At 43.3% G+C, this 11,010-nt stretch overlaps 2 protein-coding genes across 4 annotated transcripts in view; both read left to right on the forward strand.

Annotated features, from left to right (window-relative positions):
- Positions 1-3,614: 3,614 nt before the first annotated feature.
- Positions 3,615-8,132, forward strand: pex13 (peroxisomal biogenesis factor 13). Of its 2 annotated transcripts, XM_005735141.2 has the most exons (4): positions 3,618-3,993; positions 5,932-6,650; positions 6,914-7,036; positions 7,205-8,132. In XM_005735141.2, exons 1-4 carry the CDS (start codon positions 3,920-3,922, stop codon positions 7,582-7,584), a joined length of 1,296 nt encoding a protein of 431 aa, XP_005735198.1. In that variant the 5' UTR covers positions 3,618-3,919; the 3' UTR covers positions 7,585-8,132. The 2 variants fall into 2 exon arrangements, with proteins under 2 accessions (XP_013766828.1, XP_005735198.1); XM_013911374.1 differs by lacking the exon at positions 6,914-7,036 and having other exon boundaries at positions 3,615-3,993.
- Positions 8,133-8,328: 196 nt separating this feature from the next.
- The window catches only part of sanbr (SANT and BTB domain regulator of CSR), a 27,394-nt gene continuing 24,712 nt past the window's right edge, over positions 8,329-11,010 (forward strand). Inside the window, exons 1-3 of one of the 2 annotated variants that reach the window (XM_005735142.1) lie at positions 8,329-8,949; positions 9,874-10,025; positions 10,178-10,352. In XM_005735142.1, coding sequence (XP_005735199.1) covers positions 9,876-10,025; positions 10,178-10,352 — 325 coding nt within the window. In that variant the 5' untranslated portion in view covers positions 8,329-8,949; positions 9,874-9,875. Of the gene's footprint in view, positions 8,950-9,873; positions 10,042-10,177; positions 10,353-11,010 lie in introns of those variants that run through there. The other variant, XM_005735143.1, reaches the window with a different exon arrangement.

An 11,010-nucleotide genomic window follows, 5' to 3' on the forward strand; every position in this document is an offset into this window, starting at 1 on the left:
TAATAGTATTCTTTCAATTTGCTTTCACAGTCCTGCTTCGGTGTTACAGCATTTTTGTGCATCATCAAAAAGTGTTTACCAAAGAATGCAAGCTTGATACAACCCAACATGTTTGGCATCATGTGGGACAAGATTTACAAAAAGTTCCAGATTAGATTTTTCCCAGAAGAGTGGCAGATGCAGTATTTTTACAACCAACAATCACACTTACAAATCCACAACCTTTTAGCATGTAATAAATTAAATATCTTTAGTTCTGTGAATTAACTCAAGTGTAAAAATCATTCTTCTTCCAATATCATCACAATCTGAAAAGGTCACAGGTCACAGTTGCATGGCACGAACCCCTAAATATCAGAAGCATCATCAGTTCAACAGTCTTCCCCCACTCAGTGTCACCACAGGCAGAGACTTGGATTCGCACCTTTGGCCCTGGATTCTGACACCATCACGCCACAAAAAGGCAGCCTCGGTATTGTACACCTACGCTGTGAGATCACACTGGTGTTTTCTGTAGTCCCACCCTAGGGAATCTAATGTGACAATGCTGCGCACACCCCACCCCCACCCACCCACGCGCACCAACAGTGCTTGACATCACAGGACTCCCTCCTGGTTCTTAGTGGTTTTTTAAACCACACTGTACACCTCCTTTGCTCACGCTCACAGCAGCGGAGTCACAGATCACCCCCTCAGTTAACTGACGTTACCGAGAGCTAGTGAACGCATCCTCAAGCCAATCTCACACAACAGGTTAAAAGTCAAATCTTGAAGCTGCTGTCAGCAATATTTCTGACAACAGAAGTCTTATAATGCTAATATATATATGTCTATATCTATAGATATAGACATATATATAGATATATATTCTACTCGGCAAACAAGTATCCATCTTCTGTTAGTGTCAGAGGTGTGAAACTGTGTCAGCGGCATGTTGTTTCTTTTTGCTAAGCAGGTTACAGAGGATAACACAGAGATGTTATCAGGTCTTAGCAACTTTACTGTCTAGATAGAGGAAATTGTGTCATCTCGGGTGCATTAGAGTGGGGACAGGAGACTTTGTAGTGTAGTATTTTCTTTGGTTACCAAAAGCTGTTCACTCACATTTCACATTCTGACTGCCTGTTCTAGGTTTTGTAATAAAAATCCAAACATCAGCAACGTGTTGATGACTCTCGTCAGATTATATTAAAAATGACTGCATATTAGTTAGTAAAACCATGGTTTTTAAACAAAAACGTGTTCTTTGTTTAATTACAGAGTACAAACAGGGGAAATTCCCTTTCATCTGTAATATTAAAGCCCACAGAACTGCGTCAGTCTTATCTGATGAGTCACAGCACCCTCTGTTGGACAAAAGCACAAGGTGCAAATGTTTTTTAAGTTGATGACATTCTAAGATGACCTCACACGTCACCCAATTTCGTCTGCCTTTGCTTTTTTTCCCCTCTCAGGGGTGTAATGACTGTTTTACCTGTAAATACTGAATTTTTGACTCAGGTCTGTATATATATATACGGTATATATGGTGGTGTATAAATATATACACCACACCAGACAAGACCCCAGGGGCAGGCTTTGTAGAGATGCCCCTGAGACAATGCAGCACATAACAGCAGGGTGTAAGGTGCTAGCAGTCAGGGCATACATGGAATGTCATGAATGTCATGACCAAGTGGCTGGCATAGTATCATACAGGTCATACTGTACCAAGCACGGCCTGGAAGTCCCAAGGTCAAAATGGGAGATGCCCCCTAAGGTGGATGAGAATGACCAGGCTAACATCCTGTTGAACTTCCAGATACAGACAGACAAACTGGTAATGGCTAACCAACTAGACATAGTGGTGGTGGACAAGTAGTGGAAGATGGCTGTAGTGACAGATGTAGCTATACCGAATGATAGCAACATCAGGAAAAAGGAAGTCGAGAAGCTCAACAAGTACCAAGGGCTGGGAGAATAGCTTGAGAAGATGTGGAGGATGAAGACAACAGTGGTCTCAGTAATCAGGTAATCTGACTACTCGGTACAGTGACCCCCCCCCCCCAACCTGGGCAAGTCACTCTAGGAGATCAGACGCAGTCCTAGGAACAGCAAAGATACTGCGCAGGAGCCTTGAGCATCTGGTAGAGGAGGATGAAGGATAAAGACCGCCTGCAGGGAGAGAGGGAAATTTATACCATCCAAGGTGTACACTCAGTGCAGGGGAACAATATGAGAACAGTGCCACCGAGACTGGAGATAGAGTAATACTGGAAGAGCATGTGGGAGAAGGGAGAAGGGTGGTGGCTGTAGCTCAGGTGGCAGAGCAGGTCAGCCACTAATCAGAAGGTCGGTGGTTCGATCCCAGGCTGCCTCCGGGCTGCATGTCAAATATCCTTGGGCAAGATACTAACCCCATGTTTGCCTACTGGTGGTGGTCAGAGGGCCCGGTGGCGCCAGTGTCCGGCAGCCTCGCCTCTGTCAGTGCGCCCCAGGGCAGCTGTGGCTACAATGTAGCTGCCATCACCAGTGTGTGAATGGGTGAATGACTGAATGTAGTGTAAAGCGCTTTGGGGTCCTATGGACTAGAAAAGCGCTATACAAATGCAGGCCAAGGGACCCATAACAACAATGCTCAGTGGCTAGCAGAGCTAAGACCAGACCACAGCAACCTCTCTGAACAGGAACCAGTAAGCATCACAGTGGAAGACATCCAAGAAAGTTTAACAAGATCAACAGGACCCTGAGAGCCTTCATCAGGAGTTTGTTGATCACTAGAGGCCAACTTTGAGCCAATACCACAAGTCACCATCAAGTGTGGGATCTGTAGTTGGAAGAAGTGTAAATGGTAACAAAGAGAGGGAAAGGAGTCAGGAGGGGAATGTACTACCAGAAGGCAACACTGTAGACATTAAGGACAAAGAGTGGGGAAGTTTTTAATCATATGGATGGCATTTGGATTTAAATTAAAATAAAATGAAATAAAATTAAGATTCCAGATTTAAAATGAAGCCACAAAGGACAATGATTTGTCCAGGAGCATTTTGAGGCAGAAATGAAAGGAAAGGTAGCAAACACAGAGAAAGAAACAGAGAAAATAGCTCTGAATAAAATGTAAAAAGACTTTCAAATACCAAAAATGATTTCATAGAATTAAAGGAAAGCATTAAAAATGTGCATGAAGAAACAAGAAAGACCTCAGCATTAATATTTAGACTTGGACAAGACTAAGACTTTTCCTTAAACAGATATTTCCTGTTTATTTTATTTCAGAAAATAAAAGTAAAGTCTAACCTCACAGATGTCAGAGAACTCACAAAATTAACCGCATAAGGTCATATTTTGGCATAATAGATAGAAAATTTACTTAAATGATGCATTTTGTCAACATTACACTACAGGTCCACAGAGTACTTCACACTGCAGTAACTGAGCTATCACTGTCAAAAGGTTCCTCTGTGGAACAGTGGAGTGGAACGCGGGGGCAATTTTGGGCTACTTTCTTGACAGTGAGAGCTCAGTTACTGCAGTGTAACTCCACACCAGATGGTGGCGGTAAAGCGTCTATTCTATGTTTTTAAACAACGATAAAAAAAACCCCAAAGGAGAAGTGGAAATACGGAGTAACCTAAAAATCAAACTGGATCTGGTTGAGTTGTTGCGAATGGAATCGGGAAGTAAAAGTTATCAGGCCTTATTTCAGTTTTTAAAAGAGGGGAACCTGTTTGGCAGGATTTGAGAAAAAATTTTTTGTCGTCGTTCCAGACCATACTCCAAACCAGTTGGTGGCGGTAATGCACCTTTCAATTGTTTGCCAACCGCCAATATAACTGTAAGAAAGAAGAAGAAGAAGAAGAGGAAATACGGGTAGGCAGTGGTGGAAGGAGATTCTGCGAGGGCTCTATATTATTTGTGTACTGTGCACATATATTTTGCTATGGATTCACAGCCCCCGACACGGCCATGGGAAAGGCGGATTCCTGGCTCAGTTGGTGCACCTTTAAATTACAGGTGAGCGAATTTCGGAGGGGCCGCAGTCGCGAGAAGTCCCTCGTGTTTACAGCTGCAGCTGCTCGCAGTTGAAATGCTAAAGTTGTCGCTGTCACTTCGTGCAGGAGTTGTTAGACGACAGTTGACATTTTGTTTTAATAATCGACACGATGGTGAAAATTATTGCAAAACGATGAGTCGTGTTTGCGATTGTAAGAGTAATTGGTTGCCATTAAAAATGCCCCAAAAACAAAAACGGCAACTAATTATTTATCTGCACAGCCGTATAAGTGGCTAACTGCTAGTTTGGTCCTCTGAGGCCGTGTCCTAGTCAGTGTGTCTCGCTAGATTTCTCTCTCTTCTGTTGATTGAGCGTTTTTGTTTGTTTTGTTGCAATTCTGGTTAACAAGTGAAATTAACAAAAGCCCCAGAAATATTTGAATTGCATTTTTGTTTGTTCTGTAGTTGTTAACAGTCAATTCAGAAGAAAATGTAGCTGCTGTCTTCCTGTTGCTGTTTGCCAACAAACTCAGTTCCTTCGCCCGATAATTTCCTGCAGAAAATGCATATAGAGATATAGCCTCTGCAGAGCGTCTTGGGTCTGGCCCGGGGCCTCCTGGTTGTCCATGCTTGGAACGCCTCACCTAGGAGGCGTCCTTGCCAGATACCTAAATCGTCTCATCTGCCTCTCTTCAGTGTGAAGGAATAGCAGTTCTACGCTGAGCCCCTTTCGAGTAACTGAACTCTTCACCCTGTCTTTAAGGGAGAGGCCAGCCACCCTTAGAGAAGCGCTTGTTTTTTTTGTTTTTTTTCCATTTGTCAGTCCTCTGCTCACCTGTCCCCAAACTCGTAAACAAGACCCAGAGAAGATTAAACTCCTCCGCTTGCTGCTGCAAGTCATATTTTTTTAATTGTCTTATTATTATATTCGGATAATTATAAAAATATATGTACAACAGTTTGTTTATGCTGTCCGCTGGCATTTGTGTATATACAGCAGTATTCTCAAACAAGCAATAGTGAACGCACCAGTGTGAGGCAAATTCCACAATCACAGTTCAATCAGTCCCCCCCACCTGACACTTTTTTCCACTTTAAGGGGGGAAATGGAATTAAATCTGCACACATCTTTATCTTTTTTGGACATATCAACATATCCTTTTAAGGTTAAGAGAATATGGTCATCAGATTGGAGAAGCTGAACAATCAGAGCTGTGATAATGATATTTAAGGATATTTGAGGTGTGTTGACTGGTTCATAACGTCAGCTCACATGAGAAAACATCCCATGCTAAAAGTTGCCGGTAGCTGCTGGTTGATGGTGAGCGGCACTGTGAATTTACTGTGTATTTTCCACAGTCTGTACAGATGAAGAGTAGCAGAGCTGGAGATGAGACAGGAGGAAGAGTTGACTCAATTCAATTACAGTTTATGTATATAGCGTTAATCACAACAACAGTCACCTCAAGACACTTTATACGGCAAGGTGGAGGCCCTATTGTAATACAGAGAAAACTAAATGATCAAAACAACCCTTTTGAGGGAGCACTTGGTGACTGTGGGAAGGAAAAACACCATTTTAACTGGAAGAAACTTCCAGCAGAACCAGGTATAGGGAGGGGCAGCCTCTGAGGACTGGTTGGGGTTGAGGGGAGGGAGAAAGGACACGCTGTGGAAGAGAGCCACTCTATAGAATAGAATAATCCTTTAATTGTGCCACAAGGGGTAATTTGGTTGTAACAGCAGCCAGAAAGACACATATACAAACAAACAGCACACAGGACAGAAACATACACAATTTTTCTTACATATTTACATATTTGAGCTGTTGAGCAGTTTGTGGACTGTGGTTTAGCTTGACTCCATGACGTTTCTGAACTAATGCTTTGCTCAATTAATGTTGCAATGAATTATGGGTGGATTTTACTGATATTCTATCTTTATGTTGTCACCAAACAGATCTACAGATTTGGGACTAGCTAGAGGCTCCTCCACCTCTGCTGGCCCTTCTGTCCTGCCCAGGATGGTGCCCCCGGTGCCCCCTCGTCAGGTCCAGCAGTCCTACCGTCCATCCTACAGCTCCTTCTCCCAATCTTACAGCCCCTATGGGAGCTCCATCTATGGTGGCTACAGTCCTTACAGCTACGGCTATGGTGGAGGCTATGGTAGCGGCTATGGTGGCGGCTACAGCCTGGGAGGATACAGACACACACCTCACCTTGAAGACGTCCCCCCCAGCAGGTTTGTGCAGCAGGCAGAAGAAAGTAGCCGCGGTGCCTTTGAGTCCATCGAGAGCATCGTCCATGCGTTTGCTTCAATAAGCATGATGATGGACGCCACCTTTTCTGCGCTACATAACGGTTTCCGTGCCGTACTGGAAGTAGTCAACCACGTCACACGACTGCGCGTGCACCTCACCCGGGTTTTGTCAAAGTTTGCTCTGGTGCGCACATTGCACTACTTGTACCGCTTGGTGCAGAAGCTGCTCGGGCGGAGGCTAGACCCTGAGGTCGAAGCCCTGTGGCCCAACCCCAGTGAGGCCACTGGTATGAGATCATCCAGAGAGATGGAGGACCAGGCAGTTAAATCCTGGCCCATCTTAATGTTTTTTGCTCTAGTCTTGGGTGTACCCTACCTTATCTGGAAGCTGAGCTCCACTGCTGACTCTGAAATCAAAGGTAAGGCTTGCAGATGGAACAGCAAGCACTCACATATTCATAAAGATACATTTTGTTTTGTTGTTCTCAGTACACATGTAAAGATGAGTCTGCTTGTATGACATCATGTGCCTTTCTGTAACTCTGTGGCAAATAAATTGGGTATCATAGCTCCATATGCCATTAGTCACTTTACAACTGACAGTACAAAGCAAGTGGACTTGTTTTTAATTAAAACAAGTTAAAATTATTATTCTTTAATTCAGTTTCCTTGCTTGATTTAGACACTAACTGGGCAAGTGGGGAGGACGACCACGTGGTGGCCAGAGCAGAATATGATTTTACAGCTGCTTCTCAGGAGGAGCTTTCTATGCAAGCTGGAGAGATGCTCAACCTCGCTCCTAAAGGTGATGAGCTTTTTACTGGCTGCGGGACATTTGATTCTGAGTGCTTTGACCAAAAACCTTCTATTTTTGTTTTCCTTATCTTGGGAATAACAGATGAGGGCTCTTCTTTTGTGTGAGCGTGCACCATGTTTACAACTATCACAGTGTTTTCCTCTTCCTTGTGTGTAGAGCTACAGCCCCGTGTGCGTGGCTGGCTCCTGGCCAGTGTGGACGGTGAGACCACAGGGCTCATCCCAGCCAACTACGTTAAGATCCTCGGCAAGAGGAGAGGCCGCCGGGCCGCAGATATGGAGAGGCTCGCTCAGGCCCAGCGGGCGAACACACAGGAACCCCAAACAAGCTTGGCTGCACAAATGCAGACAACTGGAGCCCAAGGCCTGGACCCCGCCTCTGCCTCTGCCTCAGCCTCTTCTTCTGCCTTGGCTTCCTCAGAGGACCTTCTGGAGTCAGCGTACAGGGAAACACCTGCTTCATTCAATCAGGGATCATCCACCTCCACCATGCCCTCCAACACACCACTTAACATCCCTGAAAAGACTGATCCATGATCTTTGTGTCCATAAATGTTCATTCATAACAGCGGTTTGCTCAGTGTGTAACTCTGGAGCTTAACTAATAATCTGCTGTTAGTTCATATTTTGGGGTGGTGGGCAATCCACAGACCTCATCAGGAACTGTTAAAGTAATTTTCGATTCAATTTTTTTTAACGCAGTATGGACCTTCTTATTACTTGCCAAGAATTGTTTCCATGCACAAGGCTCACTGCGTCTGAAAATCTGAGCTTAATTTTTATTTTTAAACTCAAAGCTTTTACAGAAATAAACAAATGAGTATTCTAAAATATGTTTTTAGGCGCACTGGCACATTATGTGTACAAGGACAGTGTAAGAACACAGTTAAGGTGTTTTGTTTGATCATGTGATCACATTTTGTTTTGACACTCACATGTTTGGGTTTCTGTATAGTTTTCTGTGACGTTAATTGGATCTATTCAGAATAAGAAAGGGGCGAATTTTGCACATTTTCAACAGTTACCATTCAGAAATGTTTGGAATATTTAATATGATTATTATGAAAATAAATAATTTAAAAATCGTTTTTGTCCATTGTGCTATAAGGTATCAAGTGACAATGTTAGAAATTTTGTCAAGATTGTCAATTTCAAAACTTGGACCTAACTGTTTAGTTTATGCTAATTTAAATGACATATTAGTATAATATAATTTCATTTAATTTGTTTTAAAGTCTGACTTTATGGCAGAAGCACTTGATTTGCGACCACTGTCTCCAAGCAACAGGACGCCTGCTGCACTGCGCCAAGTGACGAGTCACCGTTGCAGATACAGACCGAATAAACGCGTTTTGTTAATCGAAAGTGTTCTGGGGGTAGATTTTTATGTAGTATTTTGATAGTGTAACCTGCCGATAGCATTTTCTGTGTTGTCGGCTTAATGACATACATACGTCAATTTAAGTAGCCACTTGCTCAGCTAACTGTATGCTAGCTAGAAGCTAATGCTACCTTCCATGGCTATCGGAATTACTGAGGCAGAGTTGAGCCTGAAGGCACATTTTTGATGTTCTAGTTCACTTTCGCCTTTGGTTTAAATGTCATCGCATAGCCACCGTGCTCAAACGCGTTGAGAGAGAGAGAGCTAAATACGTCGGTGTAAATCCCACCAGAAGGTATATGACGCAATAGGACGGACCACATCACTAGTGACCGTCGTTTGATATTTACGGGGAGTACCTGAAGGCAGCAGATCTGTCCCGTCCCGCAAACTTAGCTAGCATTAGCCGGTAGGAGAACACCGCAGCATCAGCATCATCCACACGCACAATGAGATGAAACATTTACCCGCTTATTAGATTGTACGAGACGACGGTGAGGATTATCTCACAGACCAGAACAGTAAGTGTCATTTCTGTTGTTGGATGTGTGTCCTAGGAAATCTGAGGATTTTAATGTGACCTGAAAGCATCTGATGTTGATTCAGCAGGAGGGCAGAGGCACTCGGCCTACCCTAATCTGTGCCTCTACGGCATCCCACCCGTATCATGTACAGTACATGAATGATCAGTCTCCTCTTTCAGCTCATACATAGTCACCAGTATGCTCTAACCTGTGATGCATTTAATAACAGAAAAACAAAACGCAGGAACTTTGAATAGTAGTGAATGGCAAGTTCAGCCGCCAAGCAAAGTCTTTTACAATAAACTTCATTTTTTTTCTCAATGAAAATGTGTTTCTGAGGCATACCAACCAAACCATACTAAAGAAAGAAACAACATTTGTCTCAGTAGTTGGCCAAATTTATTATTTTATGCAGTGGTGCACAGTTTCACAAGTGGTCCATTCCTTTTATCCAGCAATTTATTATCTGGGCTACAAAACGGTCCCTCAGACGCTATTGGCCCACTCTACTTACCTCACAAATAGTCCACAACCTGAAAGCATTCAGTTTTGGAAGATCTACACAACACCCGCTGTCTTAAAAAGGCCCAAAACATCATAAAAGATAACTCACATCCTGGTTACTCCCTGTTTGACCTGTTGCCCTTAGACGGTACAGAGCAATTAGTGTAAGGACTAATAGACTTAAACACAGCTTTTATCCAACTGCAATAACACGTCTGAATACTGCTACAAAAAAATGCCAATCACGCCACTCTTGTATTAATCTGTGTGCTGACTATGCGCAGAATGCTTAAAGGCAATTAAAATGGGTGCTAACTGCACAGTGATTTCAGCTCTAATTTGGCTATGATGATCAAACAGATGAAGGAATTTATTGTTGACTTGCTGCCTATTGTTTCCTGCCCTCTGTGTGTGTAGAGATGAGTCGCTTCTGTTCGGATAACAACAACTTTCCCTACGACAACAACGTCCTGGTTTTGGACATGGTGCTGGGCTCCCTGTGGGGTGTGCCCCAGCCCATAAACTGGGACAATGTGGCCAAGCTAGTACCAGGCTTTACTCCTAAGGAGGTAACTGGATCACTGGGTAATTAGAACCCCTTCATCCATCCTGCCTCTCCATCCATCCCATCCCACCCATAGTTCGTTCCATGCTTTAGTAACAAGAGACCTGAATTTTTAATGAGAAATAATTCTGTGGCTCTGATGCAATTGTGTTGCAGTGTGCCCGTCGGTTTGAGGAGCTGAAGAGCATGGGGGGGTTTCCTCATGTGGATAACCAATGCAATGCCCTGATAGAAGGAAGCAGCTCCCCGTCAGATCTCCTCTCCACACTGTTGGACACTCGGGACATAGTGGAGAGAGGAAGCGGCCAGAGCAGCAGCAGCAAAGTTACAGGTCAGTTACTTTCACCCACAGATAAAACCTTCAATAAGTTAAATCAGCAGGAACTGGTTTTATCGATAGCTTTACTCATGTCTTTCAAACTTCACAGTGGACAGTACACAGTTCATTGTACATGGGGAGCAAGAGCTGTATGTGTGCGTTTAAACCCTGGGAACCACAAGCTCAGGCTTCAGACTGCTCGAAATATGCTGTTTCACACAGTTTCCTACACTTTTGGCTCAGCATGATGTCAGTGAGGGAGGATATACTAAGCTTGGTCATCTCAGGCACACAGTTCTGGCTGTGAGCACAGAAGCCCCACCCACCTGCTGTTCAAACCTTCTGTTTGCAAGAGGCAACCAATAATCTTTCAGACAGTGGATAAACTCGGGGGCTGCACCGTGAAATTAAAGAATAAAAACGCACTACAGGAAATGAGCATAATAGGCAAACGTAAGTATAATAATAACATAATTTATTGTGTTGTTACATACTACTAGAAAGTGCTGAGTAAATATGAAATTATGAAACCTATTTATTAGGGGTGCAACGATACACAAAATTCACGGTTCGGTTCGATACTTTGGTGTCACGGTTCGATATTTTTTCGATACAAAAAAAATGTTCATGCCTTTTTAATTTGTCATTTATTAAAATTATAAATATATAT

The sequence above is a fragment of the Pundamilia nyererei genome, unplaced genomic scaffold (assembly GCF_000239375.1).
Source record: "Pundamilia nyererei isolate P.nyererei 1_Seehausen unplaced genomic scaffold, PunNye1.0 scaffold00062, whole genome shotgun sequence".
NCBI lineage: Eukaryota > Metazoa > Chordata > Actinopteri > Cichliformes > Cichlidae > Pundamilia > Pundamilia nyererei.